The 24490-nt window shown below is 46.6% G+C and overlaps 1 protein-coding gene across 1 annotated transcript in view; it reads right to left on the bottom strand.

Moving 5' to 3' along the window:
* The window catches only part of FRAS1 (Fraser extracellular matrix complex subunit 1), a 105287-nt gene that overhangs the window by 72464 nt on the left and 8333 nt on the right, over positions 1 to 24490 (bottom strand). Inside the window, exon 3 of the mRNA XM_053975540.1 lies at positions 1062 to 1169. Coding sequence (XP_053831515.1) covers positions 1062 to 1169 — 108 coding nt within the window. The remainder of the gene's footprint in view (positions 1 to 1061; positions 1170 to 24490) is intronic.

Raw genomic sequence — 24490 nt, forward strand, 5'->3', positions numbered from 1 at the left:
AAAGAATAGAAAACAATTGTTCAAGGCAAAACTCAAGATTCTTCACTGAAAGGCCACTGGGAAACATGGGACAGATGTTGCTGAAACAAGATCAGCCATATTGGCATAAATCTCATAATGACCAGATAAGAAATAAGATAATAAATAACCCATGGAGTGGGATGGTGATTTCTGACCTTGCTTTTCTGTTGGTGGCTTAGCCTTGAAGCATGAAAGGATTCTTTTCTTCTGAGATCCCTCGTGATCCTTTTCAATGTTTAAATGACCAGGTGTTTTCAGAACACTTAAACATTTTGTCTTGAGGATTGCCCATGTCAAGGAGTCAGATTCATTTCACACTATAAACCTATTTCCCTTTATGGGTTTTAAAGTAGCCACCTTTTAATTTATCTGATTCTTATCATTTTATCTAGTGCACTCATTATTAGGTGTGCCATGACAGCACTTCATCTCCCTCCTCTTTAGCACAAAGAGTCCTACTAGTTCAGTCTAGCTTTAATCAATACACGGCAATAATAACGGGGAAAACCAGTAAGAATCAAAATTATTTCCTCATTAGTGCTGTCATATTGGGAAACATTTTAACCTGCTTCACAAAGCTATATAATTATCCTGACAGCCTCTTTAAAACACTTTTTCACTGCTATTTGTGCACTCCACCCCAGCAATCCAGATGTTAATGCAAGACCAATCCCATGGCCAATTAATGAAGACCCAGACAAAGACAAGCAGGAGACAACGAAAGCTCAGCAACCATCACGAGGAAGCAGAAACTGGAGGACAGACAATCTCAGCTCTGTTGTTGCTCAGCAGAGTGGAAAGTGCCCATCTGCACCTTCCAGGGAGTCCCAGCCCCACCTCCAAACGAAGGGGGGCTCATGCTGGGAGGTTGGAGCCCAGTTCAGGGGCTTCCTTTGGGATCAAGCTGTTCCAACACCCGGCCTCTGGCTGCAGCAAAGGGGACAAGGGCTTCCCACACCGCATGTTTTCACTCCAAGGAGGACTGCAGGGACACAGAGCCCGTGCCTGGCTCTGGGCAGCCACAGGCACTCGCCCCTTACCTTCTGGAAGTCACACTGAGGGGCTTTGCAGGCTGTAGGCTCGCAGGTGACAACGCCGCTCCGGCATCGGCAGTCTTGGCAAGAATCCGGCTTCCAGAAGGTGTTATTCTGCAAAAAAAGTTGGAAACGAGGCCCATGCAGCACAAGGCACGTCCTGTTTTGACAACACATCTCAAATAGCTCCACAGAGACAGACTGCAACAGAGCCCTCCTCCCTCCCACTCGCTTATCAGGCCCCATGCTGGCACTTCTCACTCAACAGCTTCCAAAACACAGCTGAAAGACAAGGCCATAATCCAACATAATCCAACCCCCAAGAGCTCCAGGTGAGTAGAACATCTCTGGAAAACTTCCCAGTGATCAGGTTCAGGCTGTCCACACTGCAGGGTGACCCCAGGTGGTGCTGAGGCAGCAGAGGTGGCTTTGAGGCAAACCCGCTCCTGGACGCGTGGCCAGGTAGGAACAGGCTCTACCCGGGCACGTGTATTCCCAAACACCACGGAGGAGGCTCTGGCCAAGCAGAGAGTCTGACACATCTGGAAACAGCTGTCGCCACCGCTCGATCAGTGCACCCAACTGGAACACCCACAGCTAATTCACACGGGTTTCCACCACCCGTGCTTGACCCCCTTCCATTCCCTCCACGCTGAGGTCATGATCCCACGCTGCCTCCGCAAGAAAAGGGGAAGAGGAGGATCAGTTTCTCATCTGAAACACTGTTTGCAGCTAGACAATCCCCGTCCCTGCTGTACAGACAAACACTGGGCTAAACTGGCACCACACAGGAGGTTCTCCTGGGTGTAGGATGGACAGCCCCTATCCCAGCCACCTAGCATCGCTTTTAAGGGATTTGCAAGGAGACCAGACCTTGCTGCTCATTTACACCATGTAGCGATTTACTTCAATTTACTCACCGTGCAAAGCACGGCTTAGGAAGGATGATTAACAGTTGACTGCCACGAGCACATTTACAGCTAACTACTAAAACTGTTAAGCATAATGATAAAATACTGAAATGTGCCTTAAAGGCCCATTAGGTCGCTTAATGAGAGAAAAAATGTCCTGAAAAACCAGACCACTTGCTCAGGCACTTCTGTCGGGTGCTGGATCAAGAGTGTCAATTCGCAAATAGTGGGACTGCCAAAAATACTGCCAAAAAAAAAAAAAAAAAATCCTTGTGCCTCTGCCCTGCTTTCCAAAAGCACTTCTCCCACATCAAACCACGCTCCTCTCTGTGGCAAAGGTCACGCACACGTTACAAACACTCCAGCAGCGACAGGGGATTACGGAGATTCCCTGTTAGCGGCTATGCTGACCTTAGATGGTGCACAGCCCCTGGGCTGGGCAAAGAGGGATGGCAATTCCTGCTCAGGAACGCAGCTGGTTCTCCCCTGGCTCACACACTGCAGAACAGAAACCCTGACACCACCTCTGCCAGCAGATTTATGGTGCAGTTAGGGAAGAAATGAAGGTTAAGTGATGTGCGTGCCAAGCTGTAGCTAACACACACGTCGGAGTTAACTCATCCCGCTGCCTTCAGCAGCACTCTGGGCTGGAAAGATGTCTCCAAGGGAAGCCACCCACGGGGCAACCAGCAGTGGGAAGGGAGGGCACAGACTCAGTGCCCCATCTCTTGGTTCTCCTAAACCTTCACCTCTGACCTCTCATGCTTATTAAAATTTAAAAAAAAAAAAGGAAAATAATTTCCACAGTGAAACGACAACCAAAGGAATCTCACGGCACAATGTCAGCACAGAGCCACCCTTACTCACGTTTTGAGACTTAAAGGTTTGTGGTAAGAAAAGCCCTCTTTGCTCTTCTTCCTCCCCTGCTTTCTGTCATAGCCCAGGCAGGCTGGCTCCTGTCTGTGGGCTCAAATCAGCTGCTTCTAAGTCCCTTTTGCCAGGTACAGCATCAAAACCGACACTTCTCTGCAGAGCTTCTAAAAATTCATTATCTAGTTAATAATCAGGAAACTACCACCTGATTTGTTGGGATATGGGAGTCTTCCAAGCACTTCACGGGTCTCAGTGTCCAGGTCTTTGGACAATTCAACATTCAGCTTAGGATTCCTGGCAACAGACCTAAAGTCCAATTTGGAAAGTCCGGATCCCACCTATCTGTCCTGTTGTGAGGCTTTGTTAGTGCTCACCCAGCAGGTACAAGGACACTTCAAAGCTCCCAGGCAATACAGTTCCAAACATAAAACAAGACTTTTCAGCAGACACCCAAAGATCTGCTGGAAATGTGCCTGGCATCTTCTCCAAGGCTCTGCACCTCAGTGGACAAATTATTGCTGCAATCTAAGTGCTGGATTCCAATCCTGTTGAGAGTGTATTTTTATCAGTGACAATTTAAGGGGCTTTTTCCTTACAAGTACTAATATTATTAACAGTATAAATAATGAAATACCATGCAGAGAGCGCTTTGAAGACAGAAAACACTCCTTAAACACCAAGTAGTGCCATTATAATTTATTAATTCCCTGGATTTCCCTACATCAAAAGAAGAAATGATACCTAATTCAACTGAATTTTAAAACACCATGCTGCAAGAAGAGATACATCTACATCACTTGGGCCAGTCTGCAGAACAGGGGCCAAAAGAACAAGAAATGCTCACAAACCTTTTGAACCTGCAGATAGCCAGACCAAGACAAAATGAGATAAAACTGGAGACAGAGGAGCACAGTGTGAGCATGGGATGGGTTTGGAGAATACTGATGAGGATTTAGAAAAGGGCAGGGGAAAAGAAGATAAAAGAAAGAGGCAGGAACACAACAAGCAGTAAAAGCAAAGAAAAAGCTAAAGAGACAAAGAGCAGACGTGGAGCAAAGGGAGCCCAGAGCAGCTGTGAGTGCTCCTGGTTTGCTGCTGTCACCCTGTCACCAGAGTACAGAAAAACCTAAATCTCTCGGACCGCTGCTTTTTCAGCTGGCTATCACAACTTCAGACAGCTGCACCTGTCCCTCCTTGACCTCAGAAAAAAGAAAAAAAAAAAAAAAAAAACCCCAATACCCCACCCAACAAATCACAAATAACCAGTTTGCTATTAATATGTGAAAAGCCTCAGTAATTTAATCAGGTGCCACTTAGCATGGGATATCATCACACCAGATAACAGCATGTGTGCTATTCTGGTGCAGCGACTGGGGAAATAAGAAGCATACAGCAGCTGGTTTGTGTCCTCTTTCCAGCTCTTATGGCTCCCTGTAAATATCCAGGCCATCCCTAAAATGTCACTGGATGCTGGGGTGTCCCCTGCAGCACGCAGGACCTGTAAAGCCAGTCACTGGAGTGGTGGCATTGCTGCAATTGCTAAGCAGGGTGAAGCCAGCAGGGCACAGCTGCAGCCTTCGTGTCAGCCAGGGGTCGAGCTGCAGATTTGTGGTGTCACACCAAAAATGAGGGGGTTGTTGCTTATCCCGTACCCCACTAATCACCTGATGGTGATGAGGGGTCTGGAACACCTCTCTCATGAGGAAAGACTGTGGGAGCTGGGCCTGGTTAGCCTGGAGAAGACTGAGAGGGAATCTCATCGATCCATACAAATATCTCCGAGGTGTGTCAATAGGATGGTGCCAGACTTTTTGGTGTGCCTGGTGACAGGAGAAGAAGCAGCAGCCATAAACTAAAACACAAGGAGCTCCACCTCACCATGAGGAAGAACTTCTTTCCATGAGAGTGGCAGAGCACTGGAAGAGCTGCCCAGGGACCACACTCACCCAGACTCATCCCTGCGTCACCTGCTCCAGGTGACCCTGCCTTGGCTGGGGGGTTGGACTGGGTGATCTGCAGAGCTCCCTTCCAATGCCAGCTATTCTGGGATTCTGTGGTTAACTCTCCAAGAGGCTGCTCTGGACCCAGACTGCTGGACTCTGCTTTGGGGAGCAGGGAGGAGAGAAACCTCTGGGAGAGAAAGCACCGGGAGAAGCCCCGAGGGAGCTCCAAGTCCGAGGGCCAGATGGGATTTACCTCCCAGGTCGTTCCTGTGCCAGAGACAACAGAGAAAAGGCAGGGATCGGGTGTCTCAGAGGAGGAATTCCAGGCTGCTTTGTTGAAACGGCAGGCAGAGCCCGGAGCAATTACACTTTTGGTAACAATTACCAGCATCACCCACCGGCTGCCCGGCGAGGAGCCTTGGCAGCGCCGCAGCCCCGCTTTCATTTGTCATTTCCACTCCAATTACTTGACAATGCCAGGCAATTGGCAAGAGAAGCCCCAACGAGGGGGAAGCACAGAGAGCGCTGCACGGTCTGCGGGGATACCCATTAGGGGAGCAATGAGGAGATGAAAGTAATTCGGAGACACATAAAGGATTCCCAGTGTCCGTTCGGTTTGGATTTGATGTTTTATCTCTGGCAATGGGGAGCTGTTGCTCTGCTGAGTGGTTTTTTTTTAGATCTGGTGTTTGCTGGCAGATAACAGGAACTCCTTGACGAGGGGGTTTTAATGGGCTCGTTCCAGCACGCCCGCAATCAGAGAACAACAATGCGGGAACGACTGGGCTCGGGAATCAAATGGAAATTCAGCTCCTCTCAGTGAAAACAGCTTCAGTCCTACGGTCCTAGGAGAGTACAGAGCAGCTAAGGCAAAGCACAGGGCTTGATTAACAACACAGCAACACGAACACACTGTTCCAGGAACTGGGAACCAGCTCTCTCCTTCTTCCAGTCAGGGAATTAGGAAGTTACATAAAGTAAAACAAGGTACTGTTTCCACAGTTCAGCACTCTGCCACATTTCCAACTGTGAAAGTCTTTCACCAGTCGTACCAGCCTCGTAAAAATCAAGAGTCTAAAAATAACATTTCCCAGCAGTCCTGAGATATTTCAGGGATGTGATATTCCAAAATATTCTTCTTCACCTATACTTAGGTGCTGTTGTAATCTTCATCCTGTCTTTCACACAGACACAGAAGCAATCCAAAGGGAAAGGGCCCAAATCAACCAAATGCACTATGTAAGACTATGGTTTCAAATCACTGGTTCTAACCAGGATTTAAATCAGCACACAGAGGTCTTTGTTCAATATTTTGGGAGCAGCAGTGTTCCTCTAGAAAGGTTAATGCCTTTTGGTTTGTCACTATTAGAGTCACCCAAAACAACTTGCAGCCTCTTTGTAAACTTTCTTCTCACATGAAATCCATCTATAAATGGACACAGTGAATGACTGATAGCAAAAACAATGACTGTTTTCTCCCATCTTCTTATGCTTGCAGTTTTTTTCCATGCCCAGTTGTGTGTTTTGACGAGCAGCACACACCAGGAATTCTCCTCAGCATCCAGGAATAACATTTGGGGTCCTCCTGCTGGTTTTTCTCCCCTTTGCCCAAGTAGCTCCTAACCTGTCAACTGGCAAATTTCAAACATCCTCCCCCCAAATGACTTCTGAGTGGATATCAAACTGTTAATGGATGTCAAACCCGAAGTGCTTGATTGAACAGCAGTGCAAAAGAAGGGAGGTAAAGGATTCATTTAATCTAAACTAGATCACAGCTTTAATGATAGCACTTATTACAGCATAATGGCTATTTCTGGAGCAGCAGGGGTGCCCATCTCTTGCTGTGTGATGCTCTGGGTGCAGGTGATGTTCTGCCCCCTTCAAGTGATGCTGCTTGGTCCAAACTTGAACCTGGGAGAGCCACCGGGATCACACCAGCAGTCAACAGCCAGTGACAGACGTGTCAAATGGTGAAGTGAGACTGCCAGAGGGACGTGGGATTTCAATTACAAATGCAGGTCATGGTGGGCCAAATGCTGCCACGTTAACTGCATCTCAGCCAGGGCAGAGTGGACAAGACAGACTAAGCTTTTTATCCCTTTTCTAACAACAACAAAAACCCATCAGGCCATGAAAATCCTTGCAGCTGATTCAGCAGAGAAAGGAAATTTCCTTCAGTACCAGTCATGGCCCTCAGAAGCTCTGCACCAGGTGAAAGGTAACTCTAATTCTACTTCTTGAAGGCAGCGATTCACTCTTGAGCAATTTTGCAAGCCATGTCAGCAAATACAGAGCTATCTCCAATTCCAGGCTGGATATTTAGGAAGTATCCTTTCCAAGCAAGGAATTACACACCTCAAATCCTACTATTGTCAATGCGGGTCCAAAGCACAGTAATCTCCCTTCCAACCCCCAGAAAATACAACCCTTTATGTCCTTATCTTCCATCTCAGCTCCCTGTGCAGCAGACTAATAAACTGGTTCTCTCTTCCCTTCCAAAGGGAAAGAGGACCCCTGCACAGTCATTAATCTTGGAGAACAAAGGCTTCATTAAAGAGCAAAAATGATGAAGAAAAGCCTGCAGAATAAGGAAATGTGCAGACTGTCCTCACGTCCTCCAGTATTGTTTCCAGTATTGCTGTGGTTCACTGGGAGCTGCTGAGATTCAACAAGGTGACAATCTTATGTCCAAAACCAAATGGAAATAAATGGCAGCAGAAAGTGGGTAGCACCTCAGTGCTTGACTCAGACACTGGCTCCTTGCTGCCTTCGGTTACAAATGATTCAATTAATTGACTCTGGCACACAGAAACTACAGGCCCAAAACCAAAACCAGGCTTAAAATATCCTGAAAAGGGCAAAGATGATAGATGTGCTTGTGTGCTTCAGCGTTGTGAAGTGTGATCAAGTTCATTGGGATCAAGAGGGACAGCATGGGGGGAAGGAGGGAAAAAGTTAAGCAGCACAGTCCTTGGCATTCACTGGGTCACACATGCTTTAAAAATTATTATTATTTTTTTACAGTGACAGCAAAACCACACCAAACAACTGAGGAGAACTACAGCTAACTGCCCCTCTCTCTATGAAAGAAGGAATGCCAGGGCTACAAAAGCTTGTCCTGTCCAAGAGTGGTGAGCAGACTGAGGGAGAAGAGGCAAAACCTGTGGAATAACACCAACAGGGAAGCAGCTGTGGCCAGAAGGTGCAGTGGAGGAAAAAGTAACTCCAGGGCTGGAGAGGGTGGTCAGATGAATCACAAACCATGGCTTTTCAGAGAAGGCATAAAAAACAGCTCTGTGAGGCATTTAAACTCCCTCCCGTGAGGCAGATAAAAGATGGACAGAGAAAGAGGGCATGGTTTGGCCTCAGCAGGAGAAGTACCAGTCTATTAATTAGCATGATTGCCCATCAGTCAGAAATAAATCATATTATCCATTGGTAAGTGGCAGCATTCGACAGGGAACAAATTGCACACGTCTCTGAGCTCATGCTGGAACAGCTCCTTTTGCTTTCATTATTCAGAAGCACTGCGTGAAAGGTCGTGGCAAAAAAAAAATATTTATTTAAAATTAAAGCCCTGTAATCCTATCTAAAGCATATTTATTTTTTCAATGCACACCACCATGACTCTGTGACCTGATTTCCAATACAGTGCCAGGGAGATATCAGGAGTTGCTCTGGAAATAACCATGATCCATACCTGGAGCAAATCTCCAATTTGTTCCCTTTACCACAGTTCCTCTTCTATAGAAAAACCGATTTTACAAAATTTGACTGTCCACAGGAGAAGCAAGCTCAGGGACAAAGATTACCATAACCTCTAGAGCTCCTGCACATGAATTTTTGTCTCTCACCCCCTTCTCAGAACTTAACATCTCTCTCAGAATAAATCTCGGAATAATTTACACGGCAAGCCCATCATGGGGGCTGCAGCAGCAAGGCTAAGAGGGAGCACATGCATAAGCACTTATTTGGACTCTTGAAAGCAGACTGGGGGGTTCCTAAATCTCTCCAATGCTCAACGTTTAAAACAGGGACAGTTTTATATCAAAGCACTTGGCTCCTTCACTGTAGTGATGTCTTAATCTACAGAAGCTGCTCCATGAAATATTTAGCAGAGGCAAGGCATATGCATCCCTTAAGTTCAGGCTGAGGAAGAAAATGCCTCTTCCTCCATCCTCAGGCAGCAAGAATGGGCTGGGTATTACAGCAGGCAACACCTGAGAACGTGCTTTTATTAACCATTTTCATTCTCCTTCTTTAATAAGCTTGCAGGAGTGCTTGGTAATGTGTTTGTCAAAGCACATCTCTGGCTCACACCAAGCCTCAGGGATAGCTGTCCACACAGACTCAGTGAGAGGAGGAACACAGAGCTCTCCTCACATCCCTCTCCATGCCATGGATATTTGCCAGGCTGAAGATTGCTCGCTGACATGGTGTGAGCCAATACCTGTCAGCCTGCTTCACGCTTGGTTAGAAATAATTGCTGCCTCATTACAAATTTAATCATGACACTGTGATATGGCAGAACTCCTCCTTGCAATCTCCTTCTCTTCCTTCTTGAAGAAGATGTGAAACAGATTGACCACTATGCAGCCTAGGTATTTTCACTTTTTTTTTTTTTTTTTTTCTCCTCAAAGAAGGAAATCCCATTTTCCAACAGTTTCTTCATGTAGTTTCTATATGGCTCCAGAAACCTCCCACAATGCTTTTAACTCCAGGTTCCTGCCGGATCCTTAGGTTTTTAGTTTTTCTTCGTCTCCATCTACTTTGAGAAGGTCGCAAAGTAGAAGAATCCCACACTTGAGGGCTTGCCTGTACCCTGAACGATTCACAGTTTCCCTGAAGAATGCAGAGACTTAGGAAAAGTGGCACAGGAAACACTCTTGAGGGAGGTGCCCTCTCTACTGAAGGGGTTAGGGAAGGAAAAGCCCAGGATGGAGAGGGAGAGGTTCCCCTGTAACACAGCTGTAAAACTTGAGAGATGATTCCACACTCTCCTTTCCCCACCTTCACTCCCTCTGTGCCACGAATGCAGCTGATCCCATCGCCAGCCTGGCACCTTCCTAGAGCTACAGAAATCCCACACCAGGGATGAATGGGATCCATCTGATTGCAGGGATCAACTCAGCTCTAAGGAAGAAGCCCTCCAAAGCAAAAGCACAAAGGAACATGTGCTTTGCTGCACAAGTCTTACTTCTAAGAACGTTGGAGCAAAGCACAAAGGAACATTCCCAGAACAAGTACTTAGAGCAGCTCCAATCACGATCCTGGTTTCAGTACACTCATCTCTCCTGAAGATCTGGGTGATGGGAACTCCCAGCAGCGAGGCCTTGGTGCTTCCAATACTTTCAGGTGTCTCCCTACCTGTTACTCCTATGCTTTCAAAACCAGCAGCATGTAAATAAAGCACAACCTGATACCAAAAAAGAGTAGGGGATTCAGAAAAATACTCTGTTGTATTTTTCCTTCCTCTCCTTTCCCTTTTTTTCCCCTCAGCAAAATAAAAAACTGACCTGGGAGATTGGAGACTACTGAATTAACTTCCTTTCCTGCACAGCTCTTCCACTCCTCTGCACTGGCACCCTTCCCAGAGGTCTGTGCACAACAGCGTGGATGGATGGCTTTTCCAAACACCTGCATCCATCATTTCATTTGACCTCCAGAGGCCACATTCTTCCCTGCATCTTTAGTTACTTTTATCTTAAAAAAAAAAAAAAAAAAAAAAAAAAAGGAGAGCAATGTGGGTCACCAGAGTGAGGCTGGCAGCCAGGCTCCCTCCCTTTCTGCCTGCAGGGAAACAACCCTGACTCCCTGGGTCAGTGGTGCCCAGGTCAGCCACAGCTCCTGCACTGCACCGACCCAGAGGAGAGCACGCCCCAAACCACAGCCTTCACCTTGTGCCTGATGTTCCCCTCTCAGGGACATGGGGAATGTTGTTTCAGGCCCTGGAAAGAAACTGCCATCGTGTGCAGCCCTGGCGAGACAGCCCATTTTTCAGGAGCTTGGGAACACGAAGTATTTCAGTGCTCTTTTCTGCAGTGCAGTAAATATTGCACTTTAAATCCACCTGACAGCTGTTTAAGTCCTGCTAGGAATCCAACCTTCAGGTTCTGGGACCTCAACTACAGCTGGGCCTGCCCTACCCCCCGAAGTGTTCAAAGCCAGGCTGGATGAGGCTTGGAGCAACCTGGTCTAGTGGAATGAGTCCCTGCCCATGGCAGGGGGGTGGAAATGGCTGAGCTTTAGGTCACTGATGTTATTTATGACTGTCTCCTATTTCTAGGAATACACAGAAGTCCTTGCACAAGGGGATGTTGAACAGAGGATGTGCAGTGACAGACGAGTGGGAAGTGGCTGCATTATCACCTTCCAGGACCAACCTGCTAAAACAGCAGCTAAACCCAGTGGGAATTGCAGCCATCCAGCATCCTCTCTTCAAAACAAGCACCAGAGAGCTTCACACTGAGGGGACACTCCTAAAAACAAAGAGGAAAGCAAGCCTGCAACTCTTTTTAACACAGCACACTAAAGATCCTCACCTTCAAGAGGCCAATGAAAGATGCTTGATGAAAGCCTCGAGACAGTCAGGGCTCTCCCTGCAAAAGCAGATTGCTCCAGGGAAATCCCAAATCCCTCAGCCCACACCAGCTCCCACCAGGCTGAGACACTGAGACAGCCAAGACACACTGTTCTTGGAAATGAGGATGTACAAAGGCAGAAAAAATTGCTTCACCCCCCATTAATCTGCAGAACTTTCCCACCCCACGATGAGGAACAGAGAGAGGCAGAATTTTGGAGCCTAGCTCGGAGCACACTTGACTTGAAAAGAAGCCAACCCATGGATTTTTTTCCCCTACCCTTCCCTGGATGATTAACCTGGGCACCACTCCCACGTCTGCAGACAGAGCACACGGAGACTGAAGTGCCCATGAGCTACGTGCACAAGTCCTGTCGTGTCCACCCCACCCTCCCCACCCCATCGTTTGCACTGGAAAAAGAGAGGTTTATACCTAAAGAGAGCTCTCCTCTCAGGGATGAGGATCAGCTACCCCACTGGAGCTTTTGTAGCAAGCTTACCCAGACATTATCACAGCTGCATTTCCACCTTGAGCCTGCAAGCATAAGGAAAACATCATCCAGGATGGCAGGAAAAGGATGGGGTTTCCCTCATGTTGCCATGCTAAAGTGAGCATCTCTGTCTCTGAGAGCAAAAAGGAGGAGAACCTGGGGCAGAAAGCCAGCAGACAGGCCCCCAGGCTCCTTGCTGGACCTCCAAGCTATGGCCAGGGGAAAGGAAAAGGAGTTGTACTTCCAATAATCCCCTCCAGCCGCATCACCTGCCCGGAATCATCAGTACATGGTTCCCACCACATGGCAGGGGATAAGGAAAGATCAGAGACTATCTAACCCCCAGAGCCTGCTGGGAATGTTAATCCAGCCTCCTGCCATGACCCTCAGCAGCCCTGCTATGTGCACTCAGGGCAGAGAACTGAAATCCCCACACCCAGCAAGGGGCTGGCTTGGGAAAACACAAAGTACCTTCAGAAAATCCATGATGGCAGGAGTTATTTCAAAATGCTTTCACTAGAGGGAAGGGTAGCATTCTCCACATCTTCCAACAATGTCCTCCTTTCCTGTCATTTAGCCTTTCTTCTCCCTGATATTTTCCCATTTCTTACAGACATCACTCATTACATTCCTAATATTCAGCCCATTTCACAACATTTACCTTTCCCTGCTTGTTTTGGGGGTTGGCTCTGCTAATTGCTGTAACTTCCCAAAACTTCACCAGCTTCACCACTGCGCCACTGTGGCCTTCACCAAATTTTGCCATTGTCACCATCTCATCATTCAAATCTCTTTACAATGTTCAGATTGCAAAGCCTGCTTATCTTTCAGTATCTAAGTTTTTAAACCTTCCCACAACATAAAGAGACTCTGAAAGGAGATGACATTTTATTGCTGCTTTGAAATACCTCTGAGGAAAAACAGGGTGAAGTATTCCAGTGACCCACCTTTTCTCACAAAAACATTCGCTTCCAAACATTTCAAACCTAACAGTTTGAAGGAAAATCACTTTAGACAAGGGACAATTTCTTCATGGACCAGAATGTAAAGTAGACCCAAGCCTGCCTGTTTTGCTGACCCAAAACCTAAGGACTGCAAGCAATTATTGCTTTCAGTGAAAAGACACAGCAGCCAGTGTGACACTTGAAGAAAATGAAAAGCTCACACACCCTTAGGGTAAGAAATAATATCACATTTTCTTTCCAAAATGTCTCCTGTGGATGCTATGCCCTAATTTTTAGGTGGTCCCATCAAGTCCCATCCCAAAGGCTGAGATCTTGATTTGAGCAATGCCAATGTAATGTAAAACAACCTGAATATTTCAGCTGGACGGGGCTGGCAAGTCCCTTCCTTTCAGATGTCATTTAAATTTTATAGAGAGGCATAAGAGAAGTGATTCATGCAAGATGGAAGTCCTAGGAGGAGCAGCCTGTCACACACGGTACCCATACTTTGTTCACTGCTCCAAGGTAACAGCAAATTACACAAATTCCAAGGAAGGAGAGAGCAGGGAACCCCTCAGGAAAGTGGCAGAAAAGCAGAGCTTTCCACTTCTGTTTTCAGAAAGCTGTTAATGAATGATGGCCACTCCTGCTTGGTGACCTTCACAAAACGAGCTGGCAGTGTCAGCTCTACCCCTGCATGGCCACAGGTCTAAATCACATCGGGATACAAGTGTCCCCTTAAATGGCAATTCCTGCCCAAGAGCCAAACTCCCATGAAATCTTAAGAGGGTGGAGTGATCTTTGCTCTCCCCCAAAGCACTTTGATCAGACAGCCAGGAGCAGCCAAAACCTGTGGAAGTTTTGGCTGCAATATGCCCTTTGTTGGGAATTTTTTCAAGACGAGTACTCAGCACCAATAATTTGCTAGTGTAGCATAACACAACTAGCTTGGTCTCTCCAAAATCTCTGTCTGTAGGAGCCAGGAACATTTGCTGCCAACTTGAGAAGCCTGGTTGTTTTGTGCACAAGCAGGGTGCCACACCAAAACTAATCCAAGAAGCGTTAGTTCAGAGGGAATTTATAACAGTGAGCAAAACCACCTTCCTCATCAGGAGAAGTGTGTCCCTTCAGAAAAAAAACTGAGAGCAAGACTGCAAAAAGGAGTACGAGGAGGTGCTCCACAATAAATTCTTTAAAAGGGACCAGCTAAAGGCAGACAGGTGCCCTTCTGAAGGCCATTTCAGAAACTGCTGCTGGGCAATCCAGAAATAAAGCCACGGTTCCTCACTGCCCAAACACTGCAGTGCAAACAAACCAGCAGAAACCCACCCTTACTCCACCGTTAGATTTTCTTCTCCTCCCAACAAAACAATTATTCCTGCTGTTGTTCGTCCAGGCAAGGTCTCCTCCCTCTGCATCCGGCTAATGAATCAAAACCAAACCCTGCGCTTAACAAAACCCACGTCTGACCCCACATCAAAGCTGTCCCTTGCCCTGCTTTGATTCTCCTGCAGATAAACAAAATAAAACAAGTCTCTGGTCTCATTTCATCCTCTCCCCCAGGCAAGTTGAACTCCGGTCCTGCTAAGGATGGGCGCACTAGAAATACCCTTGTATAAACATTAGGCTTGTCTCGATTACTCCATCTTTGTGTGTTCAGCATTTCACAGACACATGAGCAAGCACAGGCTTCCTCTCCCCTCTTTCTCTCCTTGCCACTTCATACCTGCTTAAATTCAAGGCAGCCAATCCTTCTATTAGGAGCGGAGTTAAAGCAGGGAAAATGGTGTGTGAAGTGCCTGTTTACATCTCCAGTGACTGGGGGAACCATTATCATCCATCCAGTTGTCACAGGCCTTTGTATCATCTGCTCAGGCCATTAGGATTTAATTCCTTTACACGATCTCCAACAGCCATTTACTTGTAGGAACCTGCAGTTAAGAGCCAGGCACAGCTGCGTGAGCTGGAACGTTCATCACCAGCCCTGTCTGTCAGTGCCAAACTGGCACCTGGAATTCCATCCGAGAGCGCGGGCCATGGGATAGGGAGAGAAAGTAGAAGCTGCAAGAACATCTCTCCATAAAACCCCGCTGAAAGGGCACTCCCAGCTCTGCAGCAAGCCCTTTATCCCAAGCCAAGCAGCAATTCCTGGGACTCCCAGGCTGCTTTCTCCTGCATCCACGTGCAGCAGCCACGGCTCGTTACCTCCCTCCAGGCAGAGCTGGGAAAAAAATAAGGCAGAGCCAACAGTAATTTCAGTGTTGCCCAAAGCAGCAAAATGTGTTCCAGTGGCTAAGCAGATCCATCAAACCCTGCCAGTCATTGCTCCCCGTGCAATTCCCCCTTCCGGGAAACTCGCCCTGAGCACCAGCACGGGTGTCAAAACCTCATTAGAAACAACTCTTTTTTTAATTGCTCTTCATTTCCACGTTTTCCCTAATTAGAGGCGTTTTGGAGCTTCACGTAGACCAAGGCAGGTAAGAGGGATGCAAATTAGGACGAGGTTTACCCAGAAGGCCAGAAAATCTACTGCAGTCTTTTTAAAGGGAGAAAAAAAGAAGACCTGGATCCAAAGCACCCAACTGTCCTGACATGAGATTTTTTGGAATTCCTCCCAAAGGATCCATGATTTATAGGATTTTGGTTTTGTTTTGTTTTGTTTTTTTCACTTTCCATCAGTGCACCACAACAGGGCTAAGAAGACTCAAAAAATAATGATTTTTAAAGAAAGAGAAAATGTATTTAACAGACCCCTCAAGGAGAAACAAATAAACTAATTATCCTCAATACATGAAAATGCTTTTCTTGGAAAATACCTTTCCTGAACAAGCACAACTCACAGCAATACAGATAAACCCAAACAACAGGAAGGAAATGGGGTTAAAGAGATGATCATAAACCCAAGATTGCTTCAGGAATGTTCCTTTTCAAGGCATCTACAGAAAAGTATTTCCCGGGCTTGACACAGATCTCACACACAAAATAAATGCCTTGGGAAATAGAAATGTACAGGTATTACCCAGCTGTAAAGTAGCTTTGAATTCCAATTTCCCCTCATTTCAGGTATAAAGCATTCAGAAAAGAAATGCAATAACTAAATATTTACACATATGGATCTATCAGTCTTTCCTCACCCTGTCCCTGTGGACTGCTGGACTGTCAGAATTGGACATGCTCCTTTAAAAAAAAATGCAATTAAGACCTTTCCATCACTGTGGCTCCAGGATTATTCTAGGCAGGCCCATTCAAGGTCGTTTGCAATTCGGCTGGGTCTGGACTTGCAGGATTTAATTATTTTTGGTACCCGATTGGCTGCGTGCCCAACTCCCAGTTTGAGGAAAGCCACATCCCTCCTTCCTGAAAAAAAAAAAAAAAGCTAACAGAGATCCCATTGATACTGCACTCATCAGCTCTGTAAAACTCCTCAGCATTCATCATCCTGAGCACAAAACACACGTGCACTTCCCGAGCTGCTCCTGAGGAGAAGGGAGCAAGGGAGGGAAGAACAGGCAGCATTTGGTTGTTGTGTTGCTTTTCCTACTGCAAGGAGCAGCTTTAGAGGAATGAGGATTCCCTTTAGCAGAACAGCTTGGAAAGGAAAAGAAAAAGGCATTTTGCAGCGTTTTATGACAAATATAAAAATTCCAGCACTTCTCCTAAGAACATGTGCTGTTCCCACTGATCACAGAGCCTGTGCTGTGTTATCTGATGAAGCCCAAAGGCCAAAATATTTCTCCTCAGCTGCATCTAAACCATGGGGAACCAAAAGCAATTCCTCTGAGCACATACCTGCAGGGCAGTGCAGGGCCAGGCTTCTAGTCCTGGATTCCTTACAGGAGACTTAAAAATGCCTTTCAAAACCAAAACTGGCTTAATGCCAACATAAAAGCTGGAATATGTTCGCTGCTTGAAATTTACCTTTAATTAAACAGTACAACTTTTTCACTTGCTTCCTACATCAGAAAGAGACAATGGGCAAGACTGGTATCTTTTTAAGCCCTCCTAAACTACAAGAGAAAGATGACATTTTCAAAAGTCAGCATTTTCCAAAGCAGCTAAGTCAAGCTCCTGAGCCTAAATTTATGCATCAAAGTGTTCAGTGCTCCTCTCCAAAAATCCCGTGTTCAGCTGACGCTTCACAAGTCCTGTGGAGCCACCATACAGCTTAAGCAGCAGAGGAAAGAATCAAACCACAGTCAGCATCCCTAAATCCACAGCCTAGCTTTAGGCTCCTGATCTTGAAAGAGCTACACAAGCCACCTTAAAGCGCCCGTCCATAAACAGGGATGTAGGAGAGGATGGAGAGACAGCAGGGAAAATAATTTTAGAAATATTATTTTGAGAGAAAATAATAGTTAAAAAAAGCACTCCCTTGGATATTAGATCTGTAGTTTCTTTAAAGACAAGCTACTATCCACTTTATTCTTCAGCTAGGCACAGAGTCATACTGAGAGTGCCTGTAGTGACAAATGTCTAAGACAACACCAACTATCCAATTTCAAACAAAACTTTGTCACTGGCCACCAAAAAGTGCTTTAAAGTAGACGATTGGTTTTTCTCCTCAGTTAATTCTCCCTGTCTGGAAAAGCTCGGTTGATTTAACTGGCCCTTCAGTCCCTCACCAGGTCCATACCTGGGTTGCTAAGGGTGAAATTACATGTTGCAGCTGAATTAATCCCACCGTGGCCCCTGTCACAAACTCTTCCCCCAGAGCAGCCTTCCTTCATGCCCTGATTCCCAGCCCCAGCGCTGCCATCCCTGGGACTCCGTGCTGAGCAGATTTTCACTTGCTAAGTCAGCAGAGATTTATTCACTTTTCCCTGATCCAGGCTTCTGCCTCCTCTGAGGGAGGCAGGGGAAATGCCAGCACCCCTTTCTGCAGCAGCACACGAGCGCCTGCGATTCGGAGCAGAACGAAACTACACCCATTACAGGTGACAGCTGGGTGAACTTGCAGTTCTTGGACTTGAAATCAGATAACATTGCTTAGGATGTTATATCAACACGCAGCAGCGCTTAACTTTCAGACTAAAACACAAACCTGCAGCCAAAAAGAGAACCCAGGGCTCCTATAAACCCTGCAGCACATCAGTCCATCAACCACAGTGGCCACAATCAAGTTGATTGTCGGTGCTTCCTCCTCTCCCATTTCCACAAGTGGAAAAGAAATGGCCAAATGCACGTGGTGGCAGAATATCAGGAAGGATTGAGCCTATCAGATAAACCAGGATTTGCTGACTAAGAGGAATCCAGCAAGGCATTAGCAGAAAGTTGTTATTAATTCAAGTTACCGAGGCTTTACCAGATAATAAGTTTAAAAGCTTGTGGTTTAAAATTCTACCATTAAAGCACAAGAGGCAGAAGAAATTGCTTCAGTGGATTTAGACACTGAGGATACTTTTTTTTAACTTCCCAAAGAGTATTTTCGTTTTCTACCCTCGTCGTCCTATCCCATTTCGCACAGATTACAGCCCTGCTTCGGCATTTGTTTAATGAAGTTTACACAACATTAGAGGCACTTGATTTAGCTGCCACAGCCACCATCTGTAATTAATCCTCCCAGGAGCCAGGGCGCTGCACAGCTTGTGCCTGCAGGCTGGGTTTCTAATGTGGAACAAGCTTATGACCTCCATAATTCTGCTCTCCCATCAGTTTTATGCCATCATAACTCCGAGGCATTCATTTGGCCATTCACCCCCGCTGGTGGAGAACAAGACCCACGGGGAGAGGGTGTAAATCAGCTGGATGTTACCAGCAGGTGGGAAGGACGCCTTTCCCTCCTTCCTTTCCCTTTTCCCAGAGCAAGGAATAAAGCAGCACACAGCGATTTGGCCAATTTCTGTCTATATTGCTCTTATTCAGCAAGAGTTACGTGCAAGCAAGACACACCTTTTAATTCTGGGGCAGGAGTGGGCTTTACCTTCTACTCACAGACAAGGAGTATCAGTGGAGCAAGGCAGAATTCCCTCAGCCTCCCCTTTGGTGTAACGTGAAAAGGCAGGTGAGATGAGCACTGTACCTTCCCCACAACGCTGTCCCTGCTCCGCTGCACTTCCACACATCCCACCCCAAAACTGCCTGGTTTGTAATGCAAGGGGGCCTGTGCTGCTTGACTCTGCTAAGAAATAAATGAATTCTTGACTCTGGTCCAAAACGAAAGAGTAACTTTCAGGGAGGAAAAAAAGCCGGCCATGATTTAAAGATTTCTAGTGATACAGAATAATTCATAGCACACGTCAGGAAACGGTTCCAATGATTTCCGATCTCCACAGTAAAAGTCTACCTAGTTCCTAAGCTGAATTTATCTAGCTTTCATTTTCTGGCTCCTCCATTCTCTTATGGGTAGAAGAGGTTTTATTTATAATAATTTCTGTTCCCTCTGTAGTGTTCTACAAATTACCCCTTAACTTTCCCTTTGAGAACTGGTGCAGACAGAGCTCAAGTCCTTTGTAATGAGGAATCATGACGCTCTTCTGGACCCCCTCCATCCTTGTGCATCCCCCCCCCCCCACATGTCAACACAAATGAACAGTGAAAAATCAGATTACGTTCCTCCAGCTGTGACAGCAATGCCAAATACCCAGCTCATGCAACTGTGCTCCCCCTGAATTGTAAGACCCTGATACTCACAGAGGAATTTTATCACGCCTTAACACTCGAGTCTTAACACACCAGGAGCCCCCAAAAGGTTTTACAGAATCACAGAACCATGGAATCCCTTAGGGTGGAAAAGACCTTCAGGATCATGGAGTCCAACCATCAACCCAGCACTGCCAAGGCCACCACTAACCCATGGCCCCAGGTGCCACATCCACGTGGTTTTTAAACCCCTCCAGGATGGGGACCCCACTGCTGCACTGGGCAGGTTGCCACCATGACTGGCCACTGTTTCACTAAAGAAATTTTCCCTAAAATTCAACGGAAACACCCCCCTGGTACAACTTGAGGCCATTGACTCTTGTCCTGTCACTCTGACCCCCTGTCAGGAAGCTGAGCTCCCTCAGCTGCTCCTTACCAGACCTGTGCTCCAGATCCATTCTGTTCCCTGGACATGCCCCAGCCCCTCTGTGTCTTCCTTGGAGCCAGGAGCCCAAAACTGTCCCCAAGGGTGCAAGGTGGGACCTCGCCAGCGGCCAGCACACAGGGACAGTCACTGCCCTGGTCCTGCTGGCCACACCATTTCCAGTAAAAGCCAAGATGTTTGTATCCTCTACTCAGATGTAATATATCATAATGTGAGGGGTTTTTTTTGTAAATAATACTGATGTGTAGCTCTTTTCCCCCCTTTCAGAAAGCCTGGAGACCCCCCTCTAATTCACCCCTGCCTGCAGCCAGGTCTTTGGGACCAGCAACAAAACCACCACCGGCCCTGGCCTCTGGGGCAAGATGAGAAGGAATGAATGCTTTTGCAGTAGGTTCCGCAGCTAAGCTGTTATGCGTGCCCAAAGGACTCATGTGCAAACATGTTTAGTCACTCCACGCCATAAATCACTGCTTTCCAAAGCAAATCCAGCCTTGTATTTGTTTTGTGCACAAATCTTGTTGAGACAGACAATGAGGAGCAAGCCCTGAGCTTCTGAACCTCTCCACAGAGGGTTCCCTTAAACAAATGAGGTTTCCTCTCCTTGAGGATGGGACATGTCCTGCTCTGAGGAAATTAGGATGGGTACAGATCCAAGACACATCAGAAGGGTTTTTTTCTCTCCCAGATACCTTCACCTACAACCCCAGTAAAGGTGACAGGTTTATCAGAGCTGGCCTAAATCCTGAAACAAAAACTTTCAATAAAACCTGTTTTGAAAACAAACCAACCCCTTGATGCACAGCCTTTTCTGCTTGATATATTCTGCAGGACTTTTCTGCAGTTTCTTTTTTTTTTTTTAATGCTATTCCAAGGAACTACCCAAAATACTGCCTTTACCAACAACCACTCTTCAGATGTGGTGTGCACAAAATGAACAGCAAAACAGCTGGCAGAAAGCAAACCTCCAGCATACCCGAGGGCACAGAAATACAATCAACCACTGCTTAGTTCAGCTTCCAAGTTGCTTTTTTTTTTTAAGGGTCCACACACCTTGCCCAAATCTGGATACAGGAGGTGCACACCTGCTTTTAACACTTCAAAGGGTCAGGGTGGGTGCCCCTTGCTGATCTTCTCCTACAGGACTTTAACTCTGAATGTGCAAAGTCCACAGGAAAGGATTTTTGTTTCCCTAGGTCTGTAAAAAATGAGATGAAATTGGAAACAGGCTACTATAAGTGCAGCTATTTAAAAGTACAATGCAAAAAAAAAAAAAAAATAAAATGCCTGCAGGAACTTTTATTTATTCATATACACGCTCACATTGAAATGCCAGGGAAAACACTAGGAAAAGGAACTTCCCTATAGAAAAAACCCTTGTCACTGATAAAATTTAAAATTTACTCTCTGTGTAAAGGATACCAAAAGACTCCTGCACAGTCCCACTGCACTGCTCTCATTTCGAGGTCCCCATATGGACAACACAGTCAACAAAGCAGCATTTTAGCATTTGGAACACAAGGAGGCCAAAAGCTCATCAGAAAATCCTCTGGAATTCTGTGTAAAGTGGTGATTAGGAAAAAGGGGAAATGAGGGGAGGCAAGAGAGAAATGCAGTTTTGTTTAGATTCCTATAATACCATTTTCCAACTCATTCAGACACATCAGGATCATCACCTTCCCAGTGACCAAACTGACTGTGCAAAGAGAAAAATAAACCCCAGTCAAGGACCTCGTTTGACTTCTCAGCAGCCACAGCAAGTGCCTTGCCAGGAAACAGAGACACGAACACAAAGCACAGCCGGGAGCTGCTCCCAGGGAAGCCAGAGGCAAAGCACGGATGGATTTCCAGCACTCCAAGTGCTTGGGAAGGCAAGGATAATCTTCTTTGACTGGAGCAAGAGTAACCCCGCTGAAACTACTGCAGGAGCACGCACAGAGCACAAACCACAGCCCTTCCTGCACAACTCAGTCACGAGAGCATCACCTGGACACTGTACCCACACCCAGGACACCAGAATGGGTGCAGCAAAGACCTTGCCAAGCCCCCAACACCTCTGGTATTCCAGCCTGGACTGCAGCCTCTGGATGCCAGAGCACGCTGCCCCTCACAAAAGTGGTTCAGAAGCACAAGAAGCACACAGGGCACTGCATTCCCAACTGCAGCTGAGCAGTAGGATGTCTAAATGCAGCCATGTGAAAGGAATCTCCATCCCACCTTTAACACATTCCCCAAAGCCAGCTTCCTCTCTAAACTTCCAGATCCAATGCCAAGTCATTTATGTGTGTAGTTCGGAGCTTGGCTCACAAGAGCCAAAACTTCATATGTAGGGCCAAGACAAGGCACGAAAAAGAGACAGGGCAGCAGCTGGGCATGCTGCAAATCCCTTAAGGGAAGTGAGAAGGCAAATCCATGCTCTGTCTGGAAAACACCAACTGGCAAGGCCGTGGCCAGCCTGCAGCCCTGCTTCATGAAATGAGCTCAGTGCCTGGAAGGCCGACTGCCAGCGCCAGGGTCAAGTGCTCAGCTGGGAAAGTGCCCAGCTCCACCGACATCAAAGCAGCTGCAGCACTCACAGCAGCTCGGGACTCGGGAGCGCAGGAATGCGGGCTCCCCAGATAGAAACGTGTTTCCATAAGCCTCACCTCCAGCTTCTCTGCAAGGCTGCGAGCTGGCAGGGCTGCAAACCCCACCTAAATCGCCCGGGCACCGCTTCCCAGAGACTGAAAGATGAAGCAGGGGAACAGCTCTCCCTGCCAGCACAGGCGGATACTTCTCATTTTTCTGGCCTGCCAACACTCCTCACACAACCCCGCTCTGTCACCCCACACAGATGCTGCTGTCAACACCACCTCAGGGTGGTTTCCCAGTAGGAATCCCAACAAATCACAGCTTTGCTGCTTCCACTTGGTCACAGCCAAGGGTCTGGGTGCCAGCTGAAAGGTGGCTCTGCTGTTTCAGGTGCCATCGCTGCCTGATGTGGCTTCCACCGCAGAAAAGCACAGCAGTGACACTTAGGGCAGCCCAGTGACACTGAATATCTAAAGCCTTTAAAACATTAGTGGAACCATCTAAAGGGAGAAAGGCTCGATTACCAAGGTTATTTTTTCAGAGGTTGTTGCACAAGATGTGATGGATTTCACCAGATGCTCTCATCATTTCTACTGCAGTGCTTGATAAAATAGCATCTATAAATACACTAAAAACCCAATGAATTACAGAAGCATTAAATGACTTCAGTAAGGTTAGAAACACACTGCCACCATGCAGAATGCACTAAAAATATTGAGTGTAGAGACCTCACAGCACCTTTTACATAGCCCTACAGCTGATTTTAACAAGGAGGTTACTTACTGAGGCTGCCAGATGAGGAATTATCATCTCCTCGCTCTGAACATGTGGATTTAGCAGCTATTTGTAGAGGCTAATGAAGGCATCTGTATAAACAGGATGCTGAGGAGAAGATTTGACCTTGAAGATCAGATCAGGTAGATCTGCAGAACAAAATGCCTGTTCCCACCCTGGACTAAAAGGAGGGAAACGATCACATATGAATGAACTGCAGGCTCTCTGTGCTAGATTTCAATCCTGCATTTTCTTCACAAAGCCACAGGCTCAAAAACATCAAGCACTGCTTGCTGATACCTTGCTGATAAGCAGCGGAAGCCCAGCAAAAATATTTTGTTTAGAAAGCATCATTCCCAGTTAATTTTTGCTACTAATACTTCCTGTTTTAATGAGGGAAATCAGCATCACCATAATAACGCACAAACTGGTGATGAGAGGGCTTCATGTCACCTATCAGTGCCTCTGGCAGCTTGGACACACCAGGTGCCCACAGCCAGCTCTGACCAGGCAGAAATGCCATCCAAGGGACAACACAGGATGCTGATCCCAGCAGGAAAAGCAGCTGAACTGCACAGCTCCCTCCTAGGCTGCAAAGTATCATGGATGATGCCTTTTCCTAGAGGCTTGCCTCTGATCTCACAGATATTTCTCTGCCCGGAGCAAGAAGGAGAACTGACAGTCTTACATCTTGTGGGCTTAGATCTTCCCCCACAAAATGAGGTCAGAGGAGAAGGAAGGATCTATGGTAACTCCAGCACACTCCTCTCCAAAGAGTGAAGCCTTTCCACTCTTCTAAAGCCAGCAAATCCTTCTGAAACCCCCTGCAAGGGATCCTGTGTCTAGAGAAACTCTGTGGTGCACAGCAGGATGTACACAGGGTGGTTAAAGCCACATCATCTCCCAAAAGAAACAGCAGGAGCACTGCTGAATTAATTCACTCTGCTCAGAAACAGACAGAAAAGGAGCCCCCAACATTACAGAGGTCAATGACTTTAAAATCCATTCTACTTTTACCATGCTGATGGGTCTCAGCTATCCTGTGTCATCACAAATACACCTGTTAATCACACACCACACGTCCATAGGATCCCTCCCTGGATTGCTTTCAAGCCTCCAAAAAATCTCTTAGGAAGTAAAATTACAGCATGAAAAAAAAACCCCAGAAAAAAAAAAATACTGCAAAACACTACCCTGCAGTCATGGCCAGACTTCTCTTAGGTAACAAGGCTTAAAGCCTAAATTCTGGGACAAATTCTCCTCAATTTTTAATCAACTGTATCTCAGTTGGTTCCATTTTATCTAATATGAAGTTTCCCAATGTCTT

The sequence above is a fragment of the Vidua macroura genome, chromosome 4 (genome assembly GCF_024509145.1).
Source record: "Vidua macroura isolate BioBank_ID:100142 chromosome 4, ASM2450914v1, whole genome shotgun sequence".
In the NCBI taxonomy this organism is placed as follows: Eukaryota; Metazoa; Chordata; class Aves; order Passeriformes; family Viduidae; genus Vidua; species Vidua macroura.